Genomic DNA, 25,930 nt, shown 5'->3' with positions numbered 1-25,930 from the left:
CAAGAGCGAAGATCCTTCTCTTGCTGTCAACTACCCCCCATTTCTCTTCTCTCATCTTGCTCCAAAATCTGGTTGAACACCTACTTCGGTCAGCTCATTGTCAAAGAGCAGCATGGTTTCGTGAACTGTCTTCCTTCAAAGACTTGGGTGTAATATTCGACGACAAACTTCGTTTCAATTCCCACTTCGTTGACATCATCAAGAGCTTCCAAAATGTCTAGTTTTATTCTACGTTCCTCCTCCATCTTTACCTCAATCCAGCCCTCCTTAACACTCTTCAATTCCCTTATCAGAAACATCCTTGAATATTGCTGTGTAATCTGGTCCCCCTTCTACATTCGTGACTGCCGCACTCTTGCAGTTGTACAACTTAAATTCACCAAGACCCTCTTTTACAAAAAGAACCTTCCACGGGTGGATTATCCGTCACAACTCCGCACCCTCAATCTCCCCTCCTTACAGCAACGGGGATCTTCCTTGATATGGGTACTCTTTTCAAACTCTGCAATTGTCCGCCAACTCGGATGTCCTCATTAAATAAATAAATAAACTACGGGTGTTTCACTGGAGATGGCATAGTTTCTGTAGACCATCTGCACTTTATTTTTCACCCGTCTGCTAGCATTGCCACTTTTCCATAATTCGTTTAGCTTGACTAAAAATTCATTGTCAACTCCACTTTTTAAACTTCAATTATTTTGTCACATTTCATTTCCAAGCCTACTCCGCCACGGAGAACACCGGTTGTGGCATCTGACAGTCGAATTAACAATATTCGAAATAAATGTCGAATGCTGTTAACCCTGCTGCGCCACATGAGATAAGTTTATTTCATACTTACTTAGTTTTTGTTGATATACTGACTATGCAGACATTCATATTTGCAGAAATGGATTGTAACATATCCACGCAAACTGCACAGCACACGTTAGGATTGCCCGAAAAAATATTTTTGCTATGCTGGATACGTTACGTTCTGTAAAATCTTAGTATCTGTAAGTATAAATGCACTTCAGTAGTGTCTGCGAATGGCTTTACGATGCTGTGTTGGCATGTTTAGATGAATACTTTTCTCAATATTGGAGCATTTTTGTGGCAATTGTGTGAATTAAATTTATATAATGAAGTTTAGTGACAGTTAGCGACTATTATGCTACCACACCTTTTTTCCTCAAGGCAATGAAAGCATTGGGAGAACCCACGGCTTCAAATTGCCCTGGGGTTGAACAAATATGAAGTGTGCGGAAAATAGAATTGTCTGCTTTGTACAAGCCGTCCTTTCTACATAAAATTATACCATAGTCGAAGTTTACTTTATGCACTCATGTTTACGGGGATCAGAGCAATATAGAATCAAGTTAAAAACACAATCCACATCATGGATATGTAGCTCTCGGAATCGCCAAACGTGGCAAACACTTCATCAATTGGGAATAAGTGAATAAGACCAACAATGAAAAAACGAATATGTTGGATCTGCGGTACAACTCACTATAACTATGTCACAATGAAGACATCTCCGGTTGAAATGCCGGCAGAAAAGAAAGGAGGATCAAGTCATCTGCGATGATGGTAAATTGCTAACTAAAATTATCCTGAATTTCCAAGTCAATAGAAAGCGACCAATGGCTTCATATATACGATTAACATAGGTTCAAAACCTTTCGACTGCACTCGCTCTAAATTCCACAAATACCTTGGGCCAAACTATTGATCTTCAGAATTTTTCCGGAAGATGTGTGTATATGTAACTCAACAATATGTTGCGAGAGTAAAATACAAAGAAAAGACGCATAACATAACATATAAATTCACAAAGGCTCAATTAATCTGAGTTCACAAGTAAATAAGACAATTTCATGATCAAATGATTCAATTTATAATTTCCCAGTTCCAGTTCTGCATTCACTCGAATACCTCCTGAATCTCATCATCATTATCGTGTTGTAATCCATCATCGTCACCGTCATGACTCCGTCCTGTATTCCAAATAGAATCAAAGTCCAGTTTACATTCCCTGGCTAGTTTTTCAATTAATGGTTTTGGAATTAATCCCCGCATGCTCCATGACGAATCTTTCATTCCAAGTTCCTTGAGTGCTCCCAGCGCTTCTGAAAATAGTTTGGATATAACAAGTGCTTGCACCAGCAATGCCAAGATGTCGGAATGCCGAATTGGTGGTTTCTCTGGCTTAACTGAAAAGAAAAGAAAATGACATAGGATAAATTGAAAAGGAGAAACATGTTCACAAAAACTGTATCATATTCCCAAAGTGGTGCAATCGTGGGCTATATGTAAACCAAATAAAAAACCCCACCTCCTTTCCCTGTTTCTTCGAAGAGTTCCAATTCTAAGATTTGGAGCTCCCAAGATTTTACTCTTTCACCTCATAAAACAATCTACCAGAGCTTTTAACAAAATTATAGAGTAAGAGCCCCTCCACCCAGACCTACGTCATAACCTACAACTTGAAAGTTTGTCAATGGAAAGCCCCCACGAGCTTAGGAACAATTGTAAACTAAGAGTTTGAGTCGTAGTGGGTTCGACCTTTGCTACACATAAAGGGATTCACAGACCACATCATCATCATCAACGACGCAACAACCGGTATCCGGTCTAGGCCTGCCTTAATAAGGAACTCCAGACATCCCGGCTTTGCGCCGCGGTCCACCAATTCGATATCCCTAAAAGCTGTCTGGCGTCCTGGCCTACGCCATCGCTCCATCTTAGGCAGGGTCTGCCTCGTCTTCTTTTCCTACCATAGATATTGCCCTTATAGACTATCCGGGTGGGATCATCTTCATCCATACGGATTAAGTGACCCGCCCACCGTAACCTATTGAGCCGGATTTTATCCACTACCGGTCATGGTATCGCTCATAGATTTCGTCATTGTGTAGGCTACGGAATCGTCCATCCTCATGTAGGGGGCCAAAAATTCTTCGGAGGATTCTTCTCTCGAACGCGGCCAAGAGTTCGCAATTTTTCTTGCTAAGAACCCAAGTTTCCGAGGAATACATGAGGACTGTCAAGATCATAGTCTTGTACAGTAAGAGCTTTGACCCTATGGTGAGACGTTTCGAGCGGAACAGTCTTTGTAAGCTGAAGTAGGCTCTGTTGGCTGACAACAACCGTGCGCGGATTTCATCATCGTAGTTGTTATCGGTTGTGATTTTCGACCCTAGATAGGAGAAATTGTCAACGGTCTCAAAGTTGTATTCCCCTATCCTTATTCTTGTTCGTGTTTGTGTTTGACCAGTGCGGTTTGATGTTGTTGGTTGATTCGTCTTCGGTGCTGACGTTGCCACCATATATTTTGTCTTGCCTTCATTGATGTGCAGCCCAAGATCTCGTGCCGCCTGCTCGATCTGGATGAAGGCAGTTTGTACGTCTCGGGTGGTTCTTCCCAAATTTCGTTACAATCGGTTTAGCCGTTTTTTAATAAATCGGGTGTGACAGACAGGCAGACGGACAAACAGACATTGACTCGATCCTAATAAGGTTTTGTTTCACACAAACCTTAAAAATTAGCTTGATACTATGACGTGATTAAGTAGGAATTTTACTCACATTTGTCGCCTATTACCTGCCGAACCCACAACGACTCAAACTCTATAGTACGCAATTGTTCCTATACCCATGGGGGAAAGTCACTGATAAATTTTCAAATTTTATACTATGAGCTAGGTCAGTGGTCCCCGGGCTCTTAGACTACTAGATCAATTATGGCAAATAACTCCAAATCGAACGGCTTTTTGCATCTCAGCCAGTGGGTCTAGATCAAGGAGACTATACACAGGAGGGTGAAATGGCCTAGAAAAGCTTTCAATTTGTACGGGCCAAAACAGATGACATCCGGTGAAAGCCCCTTTCCAGTCAACATCACAGTTAAATTCTGCATATCGTCATTGGTAGAGTTTTTGATTTGAATGAGTGGCTCCCTTTGTATCGAAATTTTCCAGTTTGATGCCAAAATCAATCATAGAAGGCGGCAATCCGAGTAATATCCCAATGTCTGGCGTCCTCACCCTTCGCCATTGTTCCATCTCAGGCAGGGTCTGCCTCGTCTTCTTTTCCTACCATAGATATTGCCCTTATAGACTTTCGGGGCTGGATCATCCTCATCCATACCGAACACTGCCAAGGGTTCGCAATTTTTCTTGCTAAGAACCCAGATCTCCAAGGAATACACAGACACATAGATCATAATCTTCTGCAGTAAGACCTTTGACCCTATGGTAGGACACTTCGAACGAAACAGTTCTTGTAAGCTGAAATAGGTTCTGCCAAGCCAACAACCGTGCGCGAATTTCATCGTCATAGCTGTTATCGGTTGTGATATTCGACCCTAAATAGGAGAAACTTTCAACGTTCCCAAAGTTAGTCTCCTATCTTCATTATTTTCGTTTGACCTGTGCAATTAGATGTTGTTCGTTCTTTGGCTTTTGGCACTGATGTTGCCACCATGTACTTCGTTCTGCCTTCATTAAAATGCAGCCCAAGATCTCGCGCCGCCTGCTCGATCTGGATGGAGGTAGACTGTATATCTCGGGTTGTTCTTCCCATACTGTCAATATCGTGAGCTCAGGCCAGTAGTTGGGTGGACTCACTTTCTCCAGGGCCAGGTTAAAAAGGACACATGATAGGGCATCCCCCTGTCTTACACCGTTGTTGATGTTGAAAGGTCTGGAGAGTGATCCTTCCTGCTAGTTTTATCTAGCCTCGTACATTGGTCAGGGTCAGCCTAGCCAGTTTTATCAATTTCGTCGGAATACCGAATTCTCTTATGGCCGCGTTTTACCTCCTAGACGGCCTTTAAGTCGATGAAAAGATATCCATATTCCAACAGGCCTGGAGCCTCTTTGCTATAGGCCAATGAAGTTCTGAGCATATGGGGTTATCCGGCAGCAAGATAGCGGGGAATATCGTATTGATGGCAGTCAGCAGTGTGATACCCCTATGACTGTTGCACTGCATGATATACCCTCTTTTATGTATGAAACAGGTAATATCTCGTTGCCATTCGTCAGTCCCACACTTGGAGCATCAGTTGATGAACTGCTTGGTGTAATTGGTCGCCTCCATATTTAACCAATTCGGCTGTAATTCCATCGGTTCCTAGCGACTTATTGTTTTTAAGCCGATAGATTGCACGGACTGTTTCTTCTATGCTTGGTGGTGGCAGCATTTCTCCGTCGTCTTCAGTTAGTGCCTCCAACTCGCCGTTATTTTGGTTGTTGAGCAGTTCATCAAAATATTCAATCCATTGTTCTAATATGCCCATTCTGTCGGAAATCAGATTTCCCTCTTTGTCATGGACACATCTTCATCGAGTTATATAAGCGTTAGCTGCGGTTATTGCGACATCCATTTCCCTCTTATAGGTGTTGCGGAGGGTTGTGTTGTGGATGGCTTCAGTCTTCACTCTCACCTAATTGTCAGAGGAGTTCTGGGTGGTTTTGTTATTTATCCTTGGAGCACTATGCCAGGGATATAGTGATCTGAATCTGAGAAAGTTGGCCCCCCTATATGTTCTTACATTCCATCAAGGTTGAGAGCGGTGTTCGATCACCACGTGATCAATTTGGTTGAAAGTGATACCGTCTGGAGAGGACCATGTATGTTTGTGGATCGCTTTCCGTGCAAACCAGGTATTTCCAACAACCAGCCTGAATACGGGCTCCGTGCCTACTTGGCTGTTGAAATCTGCAAGTATGATTTTGATATCGTACTTGGGACAGACTTGGAGGGTCCGCTCAACTGCCTCATAGAAGGTATACTTCTCTATCTATGCAGTCTCCTCTGTAGCGCATAGTGCATAGCCGTTTGCTTATCCTTTCAAAGCCAATAACGGCAGGTTTCATTTTTTGGCTGACTATGAAACCTACTCCGGGTACATGATTTACTGGATGGCCGCTATAATATATGGTGCAGTGGCTCTTCTCCAGGAGGCCGGTCCCTGTCCAATCCATCTCCTGTAACCCTGTTACATTAGCCTTATATTGAGACAGAGTTTCGGCTAGCTACTGAACAACATTCGGTGAGCATTTGAATGAGCAAATACGCAAATCATTATTCCGTCGTCGTTGCCGAGTTCGTCGTTTTAAAGTCCATCTTGTCCAAGGCTGCTTCTGTGACTTCGCAACATCGGTTTTCCAAATAGGGTTGTCAGAAATTTAGCCAAAACCCCCCTTAAGTTCATGTTAGAAGTACTAAATTTGGCAGTGTTATCAGGGATAACATAAGGCGTAACTTTGAAGGAAAGCCAACTATTATTAAAAAAGTTATAGAAGGTGAAACTTTTACCTTTTTATGTGAATTTCGTGCATTCTAGAACGTGTATGACGTCATTATAACATATTAATTCCCTAATACCACAAAAAAGTGAGATCACAAGGAAACATTTCGCTTTAGTTTCTTAATCATTTATATATCAATTACTTGTGACGGACATATGTATGTATTTATATGAATATACTAATAAAGCTTTGGGGTGGTGTCTAATTCAGATGGATATATTTGTTGATTAAACCAACGGTAGTCAATATAGGAACTGTACATGTACATATGTATGCTTCCGGACACAAAGTAAATCGAGAATATGTGTACGACCAATTTATATTATAGGCAGCACCAGCTTCCAGTATTCCGACTTTTTTTTTGTCTGGTTTCATCTCCTGTGTATAGTCTTTTTGACCTAGCGCACCTTTGGTGCGGGCGCAATTTTTGCTAAGTAAATACGTTTCTTCTACATTATAAACACATAAAAAATAAGTTACAATTAAGTTCGGATTGGCCAAACAAATGTAATAGCCACCCATTTGAAACTAGTTAAGATAATGTTTTTAGCTAATCATAAATTTAAGATAAATCATGTCTACATGTAAGCCACTATAGGTGCTCTGAGGTGGCGGGGAGGAAGACAGGGCGGCAACCCTGACGGCTGAACCAAAATCAAGTGGCCGAGGAGAACCTCCACGTGGTGGCGCCGGGAACCGCTGTATCGCATTGGCTTGCCGGCCGTGATGCAGTAGGCGAATGCTCCAAGGCCTAGCAAGGGCGATCAGACCCGAGTCTGCACGGGGACTCATCTGAAGTGACTTCGGTCACGAAACCTTACCAGGGGTATACTGACCCCATGGGAACCGAGGTAGCCCATGGACTCTTATACTTCAGGAGAATTCCTGTCGCATCTGAGTACAGCTCGGTTGGTTGCGGTTGGCCCCCTTGTGGGAGTTTCATGGTGGCTGTGGTTGTGCTCAAGCGAGAAGAGACCTTCGGGTCTCGACGTGGTGTTGCGTATCAACACGGGTGCCGTACTCCATAGTTCGGTAGAGATTTAGCTAATTCTTGTATCCACCAGTATGAATGCTAAACTATGCACTTGGTATAGACTGGTACCGTTACGCTTGTCTCAGCGGGGCTCTGATTGTGGTCACAAAATCAATCCCTGACTGAAGAGGACCGTAGGATTAAGTCTCAAGACAGGTACCTACGTTAAACACCAAGGACTTCACGGTAAGCCACTATAAGAAAATAAAAGCCTAAAACCTAACCTCTTGGCCTAGCCATCGTATTTTCATTGACATTGACAGTGAATAGCATACGCCATGAAGTAAAGGACTTCACTTTGATTAGTTTATGTTGTGTGAATTTCTCAACACTTTTATGCACAACGATGAATTCTGACACAAGCCCCAGCCTATCAACCTGCTATTAACTTGAATTCTATTCAAACCCTCTGGACCCTCGTGAGGTCAAACGCTTTCCCTGCTATCAATCCTACCATAAATGCCCTAATGGAAAAAAATCGGAAAATTAGAAACTTATGGAAAAATAACAATAAAAGCAAAGTAATGTTGGAATGCTATTTTAAAAGTATTCCAGAGACGGTCCTATTTTGACGAAGCAGGAACTGTAAAATTATAAACTTATCACTTATCACTCTAGCCTTTTATTTAGTCTTTTCCCCCTGCACCATATCAAATTTTCGGGTTCACTGATTTTTCGTCCGATTATTTTCGAGTGTTAACCCAATTATATTTCTACCGCTGTCAACTTTGATCAGGGTTTCACGAGCATCCAGATCGTTGAATCTTTTCAGAGTATTCTCATTTCAAGTGCGTTTAGATCTTATGAATAACAGATTGATTTGATTCGGCAGATAAATCACTGAAGGAAAGTTACAGTGGAAGTCTACTCTTTCCTATAAACATATCTTTTTCCATATTTGATTTTTCTATAAGACTAAATTAATTTTCGCTATCATAACACTCCATACTGTGGTAATTCTACAACTGCGGAACAAACGCGACGATGAACTTAAATATAAACAAGTCTGGAAACCGGAAGCTAGACGCTTCAGGTATAAAGAGATTTGAGTGTCCATTTCTCCCATTAGCATGTAGCGGGTAAAATATGCATATATTATGTGAAAATATCCACTTTCAAGTGATATTGACATTCATAGTTTTGAATTTGCAGAGGAGCGACAGTTTTGACCTAGTATAACTTTATTAGTAATAGTGCGATTTTCGCCAAATTTGGCAGGACCATGCTCTATGCTGTAGCCTATAATTTTAGGGTGAACTTAAGGGGGGGTTTTCCTGTCAATTACTAAAAAATATAGTAATGTACTATTATTAACTTTATTTGAATAGGTATCGGTATGGAAGGTATTTGGGAGCCTAGGCACCATATATTGGAAGCCCCCTGATTTTTTTCAGATTTTTCGGTTGAGTAATTTCTGAGAATAGGTTCGTTAAAAAAATGATCACTTTCAACCCCCTGCACTCCCCAGCTTTTCAACGAAAACTAAGACCGGTTTCGTAAAGTACAAACCGAGACCTTTAATTTGACAGCCCATATGACTATATTTGATGAAAAAAAAATTTACACCCCCCTTTTGCATGTATGAGGACCCCCGTTAAATTCGATGTAAAAGGATATAACTCACTATATGCGTGAGCGTTCACAGTTCCAGTTCCTTTCTACCAAATTTTGCGCCAATCGCTACAACCGTCTCCGAGAAAAATGCGTCTGACGAACAGACAGACAGTCATTTGCGGTCAAAATGAGTAAGGATTCGGTGGTGATCGAATGCAAGAATTTGGATGAAGTCACCATCTGAGATCTGCGAGGGCTTGCAAAACCCAATTAGGATTACAGTCAGTGAGTGAGTCTAATGTGCTACGTACGGTGACAGGCAGATAGCGTCGATAAGTCTTCCTATTGAAGCAGTGAAAAAGGCGATTGCAATGGGCAAAGTACGTATTAGATGGGTGGTCTGTCGATTACGGGAACAGAGTCCAGTGCATAAATGCTATAAGCGCTGGCAGGTTGGTCACATAGCGAAAGCTTGCACTAGCTCGCAAGACAGATCAAATCTGTGCCGCAAATGTGGAGAACAATGCCATTTGGCAAAGGCTGCAACGGAATGCCCAAGTGCGTATCTTGCAGGAAGCAGTAAATGCCCAGTGTTCAGAAAGCCGTTCATAAATAAGGTCAAATTAAGTTTATACACCTCAATCTGAACCACTGTCGACCGGCCCAAGACCTACTTTCCCAAAGCCTATTCGAGAACAACGTCGACGTTGCGATTATATCCGAACAATACGAAAATGTGCATAGCGAAGTATGGATAGCAGGCAAAACCAGTAGGGCGGCGATATGCAGCTGCGGAAGCCAAGCTATTGTAGATGGGAAAAAAACATCCAGAGGACGGGTTCACCCGTGCCAAGATTGGAGGAACATACATCTATAGCTGTTACGCAGCACCGAGCCTCACATTAAAGAGATTCACGACATTGCTGGCGAAACTATCCTTCAATGCAAGTCGCTACAATCCCCCCCCCCCCCCCCATGGGCAGAAGAATGGGGTAGCAGAGAAACCAACGCAAGAGGACGAATATTGCTGGAGACGTCCTCGCGCTTGAACGTGGTACTCGCCAACTCTGGAGGAGCCAACACATTCCGGAGGGGAGAATTGCAATCGGTGGTAGACCTCACTTTCGTCAGTGATATAGAGTATCAGAGACTTTCAGTGGCGTGTCAGTGAGGAGTACACGCACAGCGATCATCAGGCTATCATCTTTCAAACCTCGCAAAGGAATAATCTGAAGCCATTAAAACGAATAACGATGAGCTGGGTAACTAAGAAATTCGACGCAGAAATGTTCAAGGAAGATACATTGCGATCGGGAAGCGCACAAAACAAAGTTTCACAGGTCGTGGAAAAATAGCAGCGGGTGTGCGATGCCGCTATTCCTCGACGTAGCACTTTCCGAAGACGAAATCCTAATTTTTGGTGGAATTCCGAAATTGAGGAAGGCCGGAAAAAGTGCCTCAAAGCTAAGAGACGCACAGAGCGCAGAAGAAACCGACCTTAGTTCGAGGAGCTACACGTACAATATAAAAATGCGAGAAAAAAATTGCAAATAGCTATCGCAAAGAGCAAATCTGAACATTTCAAGCGGATGTGTACTGAAGCTGACTCTTACCCATGGGGTGGCGCATATAGGTCGGTGATGTCATCGCTAAAAGGCGAGCGCTCCCTACCGATTACTTGTCCAGAGTTGCTGCAGAATATAGTGAACACTCTATTCCCAGTAGATGTGAATTGTACAAGTCCGGCTGCAGTACATTTTAATCCCGACGAAGTTCCGATAGTGGTAAATGAGGACGTTCTAGACGCATCAAAAAGATTGACTGAAAAAAAGACTCCAGGATCGGATGGAATCCCTAACATTGCCCTGAAAGTAGCCGCCAGGACAGCGCCAGGTATATTTGCCCAAGTTTTCACGGCATGCCTTAGGGAAGGAGAATTCTCCGAACAATGGAAGGTACAAAAGCTAATACTCATTCCGAAGGTAGATAAACCATTGGGTGACCCCTCTTCATATAGACCGATATGTCTGGTCAATACCATTGACAAACTATTTGAACGAGTAATATATAACAGACTGCTCGCTGCTGCGGAAAAGGAAGGAGGTCTTTCCGACAGAGAATTTGGATTTCGTAAAGCGAGATCAACTGTCGACGCAATCAGCATGTGACTGGCTTGGCTCAGGCTGCAATAGAAGAAGGAAAATGCTGTGCAGTAATAACCCTCCACGTAAAAAATGCGTTCAATAGTGCAAAATGGAAAAAAATCATCGAGGCACTCGACAAGATACAGGCCCCGAAGTACATAGTACGCATTGTGGTTGAGTTTCTCCTTGGGAGAAGACTTTACTGCGATGGGCTAAAAATGTTCCCGATAACTTGCGGAGAGCCACAGGGTTCTGTCCTGGGTCCCTTGCTGTGATTAGTTATGTACGATGGAGTGTTGACGCTACGCCTAGCGGACAACGTGACAACTATTGGCTTCGCCGATGATATCGGAATAACAGTGGTTGCAAAGCACCAAGACGAGATCGAGATCTATGCAAATGAAGCGATATGGGAGATCAATTCCTGGTTGAGAAATTCTGGCCTTTCACTTGCCGAACATAAAACAGAAGTAGTTCTCATTAGCAAGAGAAGACAGAACACAACTGTGAAAATCAAAGTTGGCGAAAAAACAATTTACTCCCAACCATCGCTCAAATACTTGCAAGTAATTATTGACAGAAGACTCAACTTCATAAGGCACATCTTCCATCGCTGAAACGATCTCGAGGATACTACCGAACATTGGTGGGCCAAGACAAAGTCGACGTCTTCTGCTCTTCAGGGTAGTCAGCTCCGTGCTACCCTACGCAGCTCCAGTTTGGGCAACTGCTCTGAATAACAAAGTGAACTGCACTCCGGGTATGCAGTGCGTATCGGCCTTCAGGTGAAGCAACATATGTACTAACAGGGATGCTCCCCGTAGACGTCTTGGCGAAGGAAGGCCGGCGACTCTACGACAAAACGTATGCAGCTGGAGAGTCTATCGCATTTCGACGGCAGCTGGCATGGTGGGAATCTATCGAGCGATGGCAACAGCGATGGGATGAGTCCCAAACTGTTCGTTGGACACACCGCATCATTCCAGATATTCGGAGATGGTTTGAACGAAACCATGGCGAATTAAGCTACGAGTTAACATAATTCTTAAGTGGACATGGAGGTTATCGTGCTTATTTACATCGATTTGGTCACGACGAATCGCCATGCTACCCAAGGTGTGGTAACGTGGCTGAAATGCGGAGCATGTCATATTTGATTGCCCCAGGTTCACCGCGCAGCGAACAAGAATGGAAGCGGCCGCAGACAGGCGTTTAAAACCGGAAAACATTGTGGAGTTTATGCTGGAGTCAACGGATGTCTGCAAGGAAAATGCAAGCTATTCACCAACAGCTTACGCAGGAAGAACTGCGACAAAAACATGGAAGGGAGAGAACCGAATGAGCCGCAGTTAAAAGCTGATCCAGTCCCGCCACGCAATACTTTATAGGAATTCCATGGGGAGAGTGGAATAAGAAGGAGGTAGTTTTAGTGAGTAGAAGTCTCACATAACTGCGTAGCAGGAGCCAGCAATAGGTTTTGAACCTTTCCACCTTCCAACGCCGAAAAAAAAAGACAGACGGTAAACCGATTTTAATAAGGTTTTGTGTTTACACAAAACCTTAAAAATAGTACAATTTGAACCCGAACACTAGGTCGAAAAGTGCGCTCAATCAAATTCTTTACATCATTCATATTCCACATTTTCTTACGAAGTGCACCAGTGAAAAGCATTTAAAAGTGTCGAAATATTTTTGATAAAATTAAAATTATATCGAAATATAAACGGAAGAACTTACAAGAGCCCATCGGAAAAGGCATCTGCGCGAGAATATCTGCACTATATAATAAGCTCGTTGGTGTGGTGCCAAAACTGCGACATACAATGCGAACATGATGAAATGGGGGATGAACTTCTTTACGTTGATAGCCCACGCACTAAATATGATGAGGACATTGCCATCTATGCGAGTTTCCGTGACGCCATTACAGAAGTCGACCGATTTGATGATTGGTTAATCTCTCAAATGTCAGCTGACTACACCATCCATTTCTGGGAGAGAGAAATGAGAGCTTTGGTGTCGAGTCCTTATAGTTGTCAATATATGGTTTACTAACTGGTTGGCTCATCTTCGTGGATTTTATAGTGGGAATAATATGTAATACTCTTGCTATCGTGCTATGAAGCCACCGCTCAAAGAGTGAAAGAAGCGAACTGGCCAACCGCCAATTAAATTGTGTCGATATCGCGAAACAAGAAAATAAATGATCTTATGGACTTGCATGACATACGAACGAACGTCGAAAACATGTGCCAATGCAACGGGAGGCGTCAAGCCTGGCAAGATGTCCATCTGCCGATATACGTCGCTTCGGAAAAACCATGTCCAAATGAAGATCCATTTTAAGCTTCTCGTCATTTCACACGTATACGGCTCCATTTGGTTCAGTTTATTTTTGGTCCCACTGAAGCCCTTTCACCCATACAAGGTTCCTAGTTGGCAAACTATTCATTCAACCCAAAAATAAAATCTAACAACTTTTAACAACTTATCATTAAAATCCACTTGCTGTGCGGTCAAAACTTAAACTGAGTCGTGACCGGAGAAGGACCGTAAGGACCGCTCTCTCTATATAATATTCCTCAATTTAATGAAGGCGTTTGACCATGTACCACACAAACTCAGCTGGTATGCTTTGCGACAGTACCCTGTACCACCAGAACCCATGCGTCTGCTTAAATTGTTCTACCGCGATCTGATGCCAAAGGCAGATATATTATCATAAAACCGCTTCGTATTTCTCTTAGTTTTCATGAGGGAAGTGCCCTTTCTTCACTCCTCTTTATTCTTGTTATAGAACATGACACGTAGAACATTCGACATAAAGGCCACATTGCTTCATGCAGATCATGTTTTCTTAGTGTTGCATAGCAAAACTGACTTCCAGCAGCCTGCCCAAAAGAGGAAAGACCGCCTCATGCAACACGGTCCCCGTTTAATCTGGATAAATAAAAAACAAGTCGGGAAACCGGAAGCTGGACGCTTCAGGTACGAAAGGTTTTGTGTATTTCTTAGTACGTAGCAGTAATATATCCATATATTATGTGAGAGTATCCACTTTCGGGTGATATTGACAGTCATAGTCTTCAATTTTCAAAGAAGCAACAAATTTGAGGCATTATAACTTTGTTAGTAATAGTGCGATTTCCACCAAACTTCGTAAGATCATGCTCCACATTATAGCCTATACCACTGCAAAATTTCATGGTACTAGGATGAACTTAAGAGGGGTTTCTAACGAATTACAAAAAATTGTAGTTATATACTATTATTAACTTTATTTAAACAGATATCGGCATGGAAGGTATTTCGGAGCCCAGGCACCATATAGTGGCAGCCTCCTGATTTTTTTCAAATTTTTCGGGTTTGGTAGTTTCTGAGAATGGCCCCCTTAAAGAAGTGATCACTTTCAACCCCCCGCGCTCCCCACCCTTCCAAAGAATGTCAAAACTAAGATCGGCTTTGAAAAGTACTAATCGAGACCTTTAATTTGATACCCCACATGACTATATTTGATGAAAAAAAATTTTACACCCCCCTTTTGCATGTATGGGGACCCCCCCTTAAATTCGACGTAAAAGGATGTAATTCACTGTATGCGTGAGCGTTCACAGTTCCCACCTTTCTACGAAATTTGGTGTCAATCGCTATAACCGTCTCCGAGAAAAATGCGTGTGACGGACAGACAGACAGACATACAGACAGACAGACAGACATGTGAGAAATGCATTCAATTCGGCCAATTGGAACCTAATAAGGGAATCTCTGGCGAAGATTGGTGTTCCCGCTTATCTTGCAGCTATTATCAACAGCTATTTACAAGAACGGAGGCTTTGGTATTGCACCGATGACGGACCCCAAGAGTACGTTGTCTCCGCGGGTGTCCCACAGGGCTCCGTATTGGGCCCACTGCTGTGGAACATCATGTACAACGATGTTCTTAATCTTCCCCTTCCGGAAGAAGCCACGGTGGTGGGCTACGCCGATGATATAGCGCTGGTTGTTGTCGCAAAGCATCTCGAAGATGCTGAGTTATACTCATGCGAAGCGATCAGTGCTGTTAAGGGTTGGCTTGAGAGTTCTGGTCTGACACTTGCGGAAGAAAAAACGGAAGCGGTCCTTATCACCAAGCGCCGAAAAAGAAATTTTGCCCGTATTCAAATTGGGAATCATATCATCACTTCTAAGCCTGCGATCAAATACTTGGGAGTGATGATAGATGGGAAGCTTAGCTATAAAGCACATGTGCAGTATGTCTATGACAAAGCATCCACTGCGAGTGTGGCCCTGGCAAGAATGATGCCGAACGTGGGAGGGCCACGGCATGCTTCCAGGTTGCTTATAGCGAGGGTAGTGAGTTCGATCCTGCTCTATGCAGCTCCAGTTTGGGGAAAGGCATTGCAGGTTACATTTAACGGTAACAAACTGAGTTCAGTCTACAGAAGAACAGCCCTAAGAGTGTGCTCGGCATTCAGGACTGTCTCAGATGATGCAGCATTCGTCATTTCTGGAATGATGCCCATTGACATCTTGGCAGACGAGATGACGAATATCTATAATGCGAAGTCTATCTCTCCTTTATCGCAGACGAAGAACGCCGAAAGGGAGAGATCGTTAAATAGATGGCAAGAGCGTTGGGAACGCTCGGGAAAGGGCCGGTGGACACACAGGCTCATCCCTGCCATCAAGGAGTGGTTGGAGAGACGGCACGGTGAGATTAATTATAATCTTACTCAGTTTCTCACGGGGCATGGAAGATATCGCCAGTACCTGTTCAGGTTTAAACCCCCCAGAGGACCCAGAGCATGTATTCTTCCACTGTCCAAGGTTTGTGGAGGAAAGGAAGAGCCTAGAGGAGACTCTAGGAGAGGTGCTTGTGCCAGAGAATGTGGTGCGAAAAATGCTAACATGTCAGGAAGACTAGGATGCGATCAACTCCATGGTCGTATCTATCCAGAGCAAACTGTGAAAGGCAGAGGAGATCAGAATAGCGCGGTTACGTACGCCGCGTAGAGACGAAAGGGGACGAAGCTAAAATGAGCTGACTCCGCCCTGTGATGTAATACCGTACGGTGGTTCCACGGGGCTTGGAGGGAGTCGGGGGTGGTTTTAGTGGGTAAGAATCCCACACGCTGGCGTGTCCAGGCCAGTGTCTTTTGAAGATTCCCACCTCCTCAAAAACAAAAAAGACAGACAGACAGACGGACAGACAGACAGACAGACAGACAGACAGACAGTAAACCGATTTTAATAAGGTTTTGTGTTTACACAAAACCTTAATAAGTGGTAGCGACCTACTGGGAACTTCTTATATTTCTGAAATATTCTAATCGTAAAAGCATTACCTTGATATTAATTCAAACGAAGGTTCGGAATCGTGCGAAAACTATAATTATTAACTGTCAAAACTAATTTTTCGGAGTCATGCCGAGTGACACTTTCCAGAGCGTTCAAAATTGAGTGCGCTCATCACGCGAGCTGCTCGCTCCACCACAGCACTTCACTCCAGCTGAAGCTAAAGCGGTTTCAGAAGCCAGGGGAACCAAGACCATCGCTCAAGGTGAAGGATTGATTAATTATAAGAATTTGCATTTCTAAACGATAGATAGGCCTTAAGAAAATGTTGAAAAAAGCAATCGAGGTGCTCTAAGTGTTCAAAATCTAAAGAAGACACGATCAGAATATCATCCGAATTTAGGAAGTTTTTGTAGTACAACATTTTCAAAAACGATGGAAAGAGTGTTTGGCATGAAGTTTGGGGTCCTGATGACCCAAGAGAGGTTGTAGCATCAATCAGAGATCTGGTGTTCAGATACACTAGCAATCCATAGAGACACAGGACGTCCACGTATGAGATGCGAGTGCTGATACCCGCGATAATAAGCGTGTTAATGGACGATTCGAGATGTAGAAACAAGTGAGACTTCAACGCCGGTATTAATCGGGTAATGGTACCGATTCAAGGCTTCATAAAACGGCGACGTGGTTTTGCAATGGGTAACCGCCGTCGGGCCGCCGGGCAAGTCTATTTTTCTGAAAATATGCAGAGCTGGTATATTTCGTTACATTTTCAGGGAACCTTTTACGGTACGAGCAAGTACTTCCCGAAAGTAAGGCACTAGCCGTCTCCTCCAATTTAGAAACGGGGTTATTTACGCTGCCAGTGTCTGTTGTAGCATGGCTATCTGGTTTGACGTGCTACGCGGCACATCATGAATTTTATCCGCACGTGCTTGGAGTGCCTGTGCGCTGTTCGGAAACCTCTGCGTCCACAAAAACTATAACAGCTCGGTGCTTTGTCACTACACAACTGCTTTATTCCGCCTAACGACTTTTCTCCGTTTGAGTGCATTGATTACCGAACTGACTTCTCTTCTGCTTGGAGGAACAGCCCGTATCCGCATGTTACGGTAACTAGCCATTTCATCCAAAAGGAGAAACGGTTAAGTACCATTGTGAAAAGAATACCTCTTTAGTTGTTCAATATCGTTGTTGATCTCCATCACAGAACCATTAAAAGAGTTCCGACCACATGCAAGTTAATATGGATGATGGGGTATACATTCCTTCGTTGCGGCCTGCGGAATCTTCCGCTTCCCAAATCAGCGCAATAGCAAACCCTATGTTGTCACGGCGTACACTACGTTGAACTTCTCGGAATTTCGCTTAGTTCGAGTGCGTCACGCTCGCCATCACTAACAGCGATCAGTAGAGACTTCAACCCCTTGCGTTCATCGATCCGCTTCCACGACCACGCATTCAGCTAGATCTAATGGCGTCCCCTTGGCCGACACCCTTTTTAGCACCCATCAAAAAAACACTTTTGATGAAAGTCCAATGCTTATACTCTCAGGCGGGTTACTCAGTATATCTGTCATTCGATCAGTAAGAAAGCTATGCCACTGCAACGTCTGGGTCATACAAGGAATCGATGTTGAACTTAGGGGGTTGCTCCTGTCTGTCTCAAGTGATCTCTTTCGAGACCGATGTCTGCGCCTCTCTTGTTACGCACATCCAGCAGACAACTCCTAAATCTACTTCTGATCGCGAAGTGATCTTATTGCTCATATGAAAACCAACTGACCTTATGACAGCCTCTTTGCTTCAACAATATGCCACGAGGCGGTGGAAGTTGCAGAAATCCATGAACCGCTTACCATTACCGTTACAGCCGCCAAGACCGTGTTTCCCCGTCATATGTTCGAGCAAATTGTCGGACCCCATCTTGGCATTCAGGCCACCCATCACGACCTCAATGTTACCTTTAGAAAGCTTACCCTGAACGGCATTTAATTGCTCGTAGAAAGCATCCTGCTCAACTACATCAGATGTCTCCTTTGATGCGTAACATTGTACAATTGTGATACTCCTTATGCTGGACAGGAATCTTGCAGTTAGAAGTCTGTTAGAAACCGGCTCTCGGCTTTGCGGTAGAAGTCGGAAGCAACCCGAAAACGGATTCTCCTCAGTTACCACTTGGCTTTCCAAAGTACAAAAGTACATTACCGCACGAGGAATAAGAGTACTATGCAGAGTCTCCCACCATCTTACTTCACTTAGGCCCACAATTTATTTGTCACTTACCATCGATTGCGATGTTCTGATCAATCTTGGCAAGTGAATTCTCGTTTCAACATTGGGGTAAATTTTAGATTTGAGACGTTCGTTGATACATCTATAACAAAAGACACCAATTATGGAAAGCCACTTCATTCAGTTTGCGCTTATACATCAGCAATTTTGTAACGCAATTCTTATTTAAATCACTCAGTTCGGAACCTACCACGGTTGTCAAGAAGCCGTTCATAAATCTTGATAATAGGGAACTGGATGGTAATTTGAACATTCTGCTGGACTACCTTTCTTTTTCCATATTGTAACTATGATCCATTTTTGCCAGTTGGCTGGTGTTCTAACTTCCTAAATAACCCGACTGAAGAATTCACTGAGGCAAAGTGTTGAGTTCCAGCTCTTCACTTTCCAGAGCTCAGATGCCATGTCGTCAGATCCTGTTTCTTTCCCTGCTTTTATTCATATTATTATTTCCTCTCCTTAAGTCGCGCTGACAGTTAAGTTCTTGGGGTTTTAACGTAGGTACCTATCGTGGACACTTAATTCTACGGGCTTCTTAAGACACGGATTGATTTTGGAATCACAATCAGAGCCCCGCTGTGACAACGGTACCAGTCTATGCCAAGTGCATGGCTTAGCATTCATACTGGTGGATGCAGAACCTACCTAAATCTCTACCGAACTCAGGAGTACGGCATCTGTGTTGAAACGCAACACCACTCAGAGGCCCGAAGGTCACTTCTCGCTTGAGCATCACCAACAACCCGCAAGAAGCTCCCACTAGGGGGCTAACCGCAAACAACCGAGCTATACTCATATACGACAGGAATTCTCCCGAAGTATATTAGTCCAGGGGCTGCCCCGGTTCCCATGGTACCAGTATACCCCTGGTAAGGTTTCGTGGCCCAAACCACTTCAGATGGGTCTCCGTGCAGACTCGGGTCTGATCGCCCTTATTAAGCCTTGGAGCATTCGCCTACTGCATCACGGCCGGCAAGCCAATGCGATACAGCGTTTCCCGGTGCCACCACGTGGAGGTTCTCCTCGGCCGCTTGGTTTTGGTTCACCTGGCAGGGTTGCCGCCCCGCCTTCCTCCCCGCCACTTCAGAGCACCAGTCGCGCTGACAAGCGGAATTGCTAGAAATGCCGATAGTGCTTGTGAAAGTGGAGGATAAATAAATTCTTCCATTGAAATCTGCTCGAAATATTCTCGCCATTTATCCGTCACAGCTCGTCGGTTGGTAAGCAAAGTTCCGTTTTTGTCATTAACGCAACAAATGTGTTCAATATCCCGTGAGCGTTGGTGTCGGCTTTTGTGAAGTCAGTATAAATTCCATTCCCCATCCCGAGTGTTCATTTCATCGTGAATATCTTTGAAATGGACCGCTCGGGTGACAGCGATCGCTTTCTTTGCTTCACGGTTGGCATTCTTACAAATTTGCCAATTAGCAGGCGTTTTATCTGGGAAATGTCTGCTGAACCAACACCAATAGCTCTACTACCAAACCCTATCTCCACCTCCACGTGCTGATCGCTAAGAGTTCTTCCTTTATGAACAACTGCAGACTGAGAAGGATGAAGGCGAGTCTCCTGCGCCTAAAAACGGGACCAAATGTACCAACTGGTCCAGGTTGGGGGTTGGGTAGGGCTGACAACCCTATACGGAAAACCGATGTTACGAAGCCACGAAAGGAGCCTTGGACAGGATGGATCTTACAACGACGAACCCGGCAACGACAACGGATTAACGATTTGCGCATTTTCTCATGGAACGTGCGCTCCCTGTACAGACCGAAGGCTGCTCAGCAGCTAGGCGATACCCTGTCCCAATATAGGCCTGATATAACAGCGGTTCAAGAGATGCGATGGACAGGGACCGGTTTCCTGGAGAAGAGCCACTACACCATATATTATAGCGGTCATCCAGTAAACCATGTGCTCGGAGTAGGTCAGCCAAAAAATGAAACCTGCTGTTATCGGCTTCGAAAATATAAGCGAAAGGCTATGCGTTCTGCGTTGGCGAGCCAAGTTTAGAAATATAAGCCTCATAAACGTTCACCCCCCTACAGAGGAGACTGCAGAGTCGGAGAAGGATACCTTCCACGAGGCAGTTGAGCGGACTCTCAAAGCCTGTCCCAAGTATGATATCAAAATCATACTTGGAGATTTCAGCAGTCAAATAGGGACGGAGCCCGTATTCGGGCGATACCAATGATAACGGATTGCGGATTATTCAGTTACCAGTATCGCACGAAATGTTTGTTGGAAGTACCTGGATGTCAGAACATATAGAGCAACCCAGCCGCAAAAGGAGTCGGAACGGCTGGTTTGACGATGAATGTAAGCTAACAACGGAACGGGAGAATACCGCATACCGAGTAATGTTACATTCTCAAAGAACGCGGGCATGCGCAGAGCCGTATGACGAACTCCGTCGAGCGGAGAAGCGACTTCACAGATGGAAAAAGGAAGCTTGGGAGAACCAACAAATCTGTGAACTAGAAAAGTACAGGGAGCAACCGCACCAGGCGCGCAAGTTTTACCAACAAGTCAGCAGGATGAAGCCTTATACACCTCGATGCTCATCCTGCCGAGACAAAGAGGGAAATCTGATTTCCGACAGAATGGGCATATTGGAGCCATGGGTTGAGTACTTTGATGAGCTATGAACAACCAGAACATCGGTGGGTTAGAGGTCCCGCCAACAGAAGACGACGGACAAATACTGCCACCACCAAGTTTAGGAGAAACAGTCCGTGCAATTCATCGGCTAAAAATCATAAGTCGCCAGGAGCCGATGGAATTACAACCGAATTAGTTAAGTACGGTTGCGACCAGTTACACCAAGTGGTTTATCAACTTGTGCTCAAGGTATGGGACAGCGAATCAATGCCTGACGATTGGCAACGAGGCATGATCTGTCTCATACATAAAAAGGAAGATATCACACAGTGTAGCAATTATAGAGGTATCACGTTGCTGAATACCATCTATAAGATATTATCCGCTATCTTGCTAGGCCGGATAGCCCCATACGCCCAGAACATCATTGGCCCATACCAAAGAGGCTTCACTCCAGGCAAATCAGCAACAGATCAGATTTTCTCTGTGCGGCAAGCGATGGAAAAACTGTTGGAATATGGACAACAGTTGCACCATCTATTCATCGACTTTGAAGCGCCTATGGTAGCGTAGCCAGGGTAAAACTGTACACGGCCAAGAGAGAATTCGGTATCCCGACGAAATTGATAAGACTGATTAGGCTGACCCTGACCAATGTGCGAGGCCGGATAAAAGCAGCAGGATCACTCTCAACACCATTAGACATCAACAACGGTCTACGAAAAGGGGATGCCCTATCATGCGTCCTCTTTAACCTGACCGTCGAGAAAGTGATCCATGATGCTGAGGTAAATGCAAGAGGTACGATCCTCTTCAAGTCCACCCAACTACCGGCTTATACTGACGATATCGACATCATGGGAAGAACCACCCAAGATGTACAAAGTGCCTGCATCCAGATCGAGCAGGCGGCCATTGGGGCGAGATCTTGGGCTGCACAGCAATGAAGGCAAGACAAAATATATGGTGGCAACGTCAGCATCAAAAACGGACCAACCAACAACATTAAACCGCAGTGGTCAAACAGGAAGAATCAGGATAGGAGAATACAACTTTAAGACTGTTGATAATTTCTCCTATCTAGGGTCGAAAATCACAACCGATAACGGTTACGATGAGGTAATCCGTGCACGGTTGTTGCCAGCCAACGGAGCCTATTTCAGCTTACAAAAACTATTCCGCTTGAAACATCTCACCACAGGGTCAAAGCTCTTACTTTACAGCACAATGATCTTACCAGTCCTCATGTATTCCTCGGAGACTTGAGCGCAAGAAAAATTGCGAACTCTTGGCCGCGTTCGAAGAAGAATCCTCCGAAGAATGTTTGGCCCCCTAAATGAAGATGGACGATTCCGTAGCCTATATAACGACGAAATCTATGAGCGATACCATGACCGCTCGGTTGTGGATAAAATCCGGGTCAATAGGTTACGGTGGGCGGGTCACTTAATCCGTATGGATGAGAATGATCCCATCCGGAAAGTCTATAAGGGCAATATCTATGGTATAAAAAGAAGACGAGGCAGACCCTGCCTAAGAGCGATGGGGTAGGCGAGGACGCCAGACAACTTTTAGGGATATTAAATTGGTGGACCTCGGTGCAAAACCGGGATGTCTGGAGTTCCTTATTAAGGCAGGCCTAGACCGGATACCAGTTGTTGCGCCGTTAATGATGATGACAATTCGTCTTTTTCCCGCTCAGTCCCTTTTCATCTAATGGAACCCCAGAGTTCTAATACATGTGTGACGCGGATGGAGAGATGATGAGTATTACGAGCATGACCATCCGGGTTAGCTGCCGCCAGCCCGTATAGTCAAACCAAAAATAAGACCACATTTCCTGGCTTAAACGCGCACGGGGAGCCAACTACTCGCACAATTGGAAACATGACCTAGGGTGACAAACCCTTGGTGGGTAGCACACTCAAACTCATTCTTCTTCAGCCACAAGTGGCACGGGATCAAAGAGTAAAAATCAGTGGTAAATGGACGACTCTTTCCATGCATAACCGTGATCAGTATTATTACCGAATTCCCAACCAGGAAACTTCTGGGCTGCGATTCAGATAAAGGTCTAAAAGTGCGCCAAACAACGTGCGGTGTCACATATCCTCTGTTCACCAGCGCCAGTTCGCATGGACTAAAGCAGGGAACGATTTAGAAAATTTATATCAGATAATCCGAGATGAATCTAATGATACCACAATAAAGTAGGTTCCGATCTGTCTGACACGAAGGTTACCTCTGTCGATGTCCACATACAATTTCACTATATTCCCCAATATGTTCGAACGTTACAGAGGATGCCAAGAGTGTACTACTTACAGGAACGAACTAAAGGCTACAACTCATTGATGAAACCCTTCCCCTGCCCCCGAAAACGCAAATAGAAAATAGTTATCATAATAAGTCAGTACACTCACCTAACATATTTCGACATCCTGCAATAACAAATTGATTGTCACCATTCTGGAAGGCTTCCTGAATGTCCAAAACTTGCTTTACTTCAACTACAGTTCTCTGCAGATTATCTGCAGCCCTTTGAGAATTTGGTACCTTAGCCAGACACTTCGCCGCTTCGTGCATGGCCTTCAATGCTTTCTCATAGTCACGAAAATCATCAATCTCCACTTGAGCGCAAGTTGCATAAAAGTTCGCTAGAGAATCATAAGCTAGACCTTTGGTGTAGAAAGTAATAATATTCTTCAGTATCTTCGGATCCTTCTGCCAGTCCAGTGCTTGCAAATAGTTTGCCGCCATGATGTAGACTTCCCTTTGTCGAGACATACCGGCAAAGAATACAATCTTGTCGGTGTCTCCAGATTTCAACAAGCTTTTCATGGCCCGAATTTTATCTCCAGCTTGAGTAAATTTTTTTGTTGCCGTATGATAGTCTCCCTGCTCTTGCAATATTTCCCCCAATCGCACCAGAACAGTTATCCGCGTTTGGTCGGAAACTTCTTCTTTAGTGGGGGTTAACATTTCTGCCAGAGATTCCGTAATGGGAACTCCATGTTCCGAGCAAATAGTCAAAGCACTTTCGAACTGTTTAGTTTTCGCGAGTAACTGAACGGCCTTTTGATGCTGTTCAACGTTGGAGAAGAATTCGGCGCACCGGTTAATCAAATCCGCATCGGATTCAGGTGTCAATTCCGACGCTATTACTTGTAATGTTTCCGGCTGTTGTGATGCAAACGCCATTTCTACGGCTTTGTGTAACATTCCAGCCCTGTGATAAAGTTCCACAGCCCTTTTGTATGAACCGCATTCCTCAAAATAAGCGGCAGCCATTGCTTTGTCCCTGGGTCGTGCTAAATTGGCAACTGTCCATAACTCATCCTGAAAGTCGTTTTCCTTACAAATTCGAACGGCATTACTGTAAGTCTGCGCTTTAGTGTAGAAGTCAATGGCATCCGGATATTTGCCAATGTTTTCCAAATGTCTTGCCAAGTGGTAGCATGCCGCCCTGTCACCGCATTGCCTTGCAATTGAATCGGCTTTAGAGAGTTGTCCAAGAAAACAAAGAATGCGAACCTAAGAAAAAAAGGATTTATGAAATAACTATTGACCAAAACATTGCGAATCAGCACGCACCTGAGAAAACCAATCTTCTGCTTTCTGATAAACCTTGAAGGCCGATTCCATATCCCCTGTACTTTCAATGTACTGACCCCACCATTTAAGCATCTTGGGATCGGTGGTGTTCTGCATATATTTCTGAAAAGGAATTAATAAAAAAAGTCGGCATGAAATACTCTGCACGCTAAACAGTGTTATATAAACTACAATATTACTACAGCCTTAGTGGCAGGATGCCACCAGCAAATCAAATGCACGAAAGGGAAACCCTCTTATTCGGTTCTTCAAGGATTTTTTATACTATGCGAGCATTTGTTGGGAAATGTTATAGTCAAAGAAACATTCGAAACTCTGTCAATAGTTTCACGATGATAACAAATATAGCTGACAGCGCTACGCTATTTAAGCGATCTTTTCTGGATGAAACCACATTTTCCTAGATACTCAGTATAATAATAATAATAAGAGAAGAGATCCACTGGAGGGGCCCAGGTCTGGATCGGGTACAGAATTTCTGGTATAAGAAATTTACCAGCGTACACAGTCGGTTGGCACACAGCATAAGTCAGGTCATGGATTGGTCAGAGGAATTTCCACCCTTCCTCACTGCGGGAATTACTTACCTTACCCCCAAGAAGGACACGGTGCAGGACCCCGCAGACACAAGATCTATTACTTGCTTACCAACCGTCTACAAATTCATAACCTCCATTATTAGTGGAAGAGTCAATGCGCAGCTCGAGACCAACAACATTCTGTCCGAGGAGCAGAAGCAACTCATTATCGACTCAGTAGTTGTAGTACAAGCAACTACAGGCCAAAGAAACCTCTTTAGTTACGATATCGATTATGCCAAGTATTTTGATAGCGTTCCGCATACCTGGCTAATCGACATCCTACATCTGTATCGCATTGATCCGAAACTAATCAAATTTTTGGCGACAGTCATGGAAGGGTGGCATAGCACCTTATCAGTGCGTACATCTGAGGGTGCTAATACCTCAGAGCCCATATGTATACGGAGGGGCATCTTCCAGGAGGATTCGTTGAGTCGCCTTTGGTTTTCTGTGGCACTGAACCCCTTTTCATGGCTACTGAATAATGCTAGAGGGCATAGTTTTGCAATA

General features: G+C 44.1%; 1 protein-coding gene across 1 annotated transcript in view; it reads right to left on the bottom strand.

The window, feature by feature from the left end:
* Nucleotides 1-1,860: 1,860 nt before the first annotated feature.
* Nucleotides 1,861-25,930, bottom strand: part of LOC119658359 (intraflagellar transport protein 140 homolog) — a 124,976-nt gene continuing 100,906 nt past the window's right edge. Inside the window, exons 13-15 of the mRNA XM_038065719.1 lie at nt 24,819-24,941; nt 23,648-24,758; nt 1,861-2,195 (exon numbers count right to left, since the gene is read on the bottom strand). Coding sequence (XP_037921647.1) covers nt 1,906-2,195; nt 23,648-24,758; nt 24,819-24,941 — 1,524 coding nt within the window. The 3' untranslated portion in view covers nt 1,861-1,905. The remainder of the gene's footprint in view (nt 2,196-23,647; nt 24,759-24,818; nt 24,942-25,930) is intronic.

This window comes from Hermetia illucens, chromosome 5 (assembly GCF_905115235.1).
Source record: "Hermetia illucens chromosome 5, iHerIll2.2.curated.20191125, whole genome shotgun sequence".
In the NCBI taxonomy this organism is placed as follows: domain Eukaryota; kingdom Metazoa; phylum Arthropoda; class Insecta; order Diptera; family Stratiomyidae; genus Hermetia; species Hermetia illucens.
This window is presented reverse-complemented; position numbering and strand designations above follow the sequence as displayed.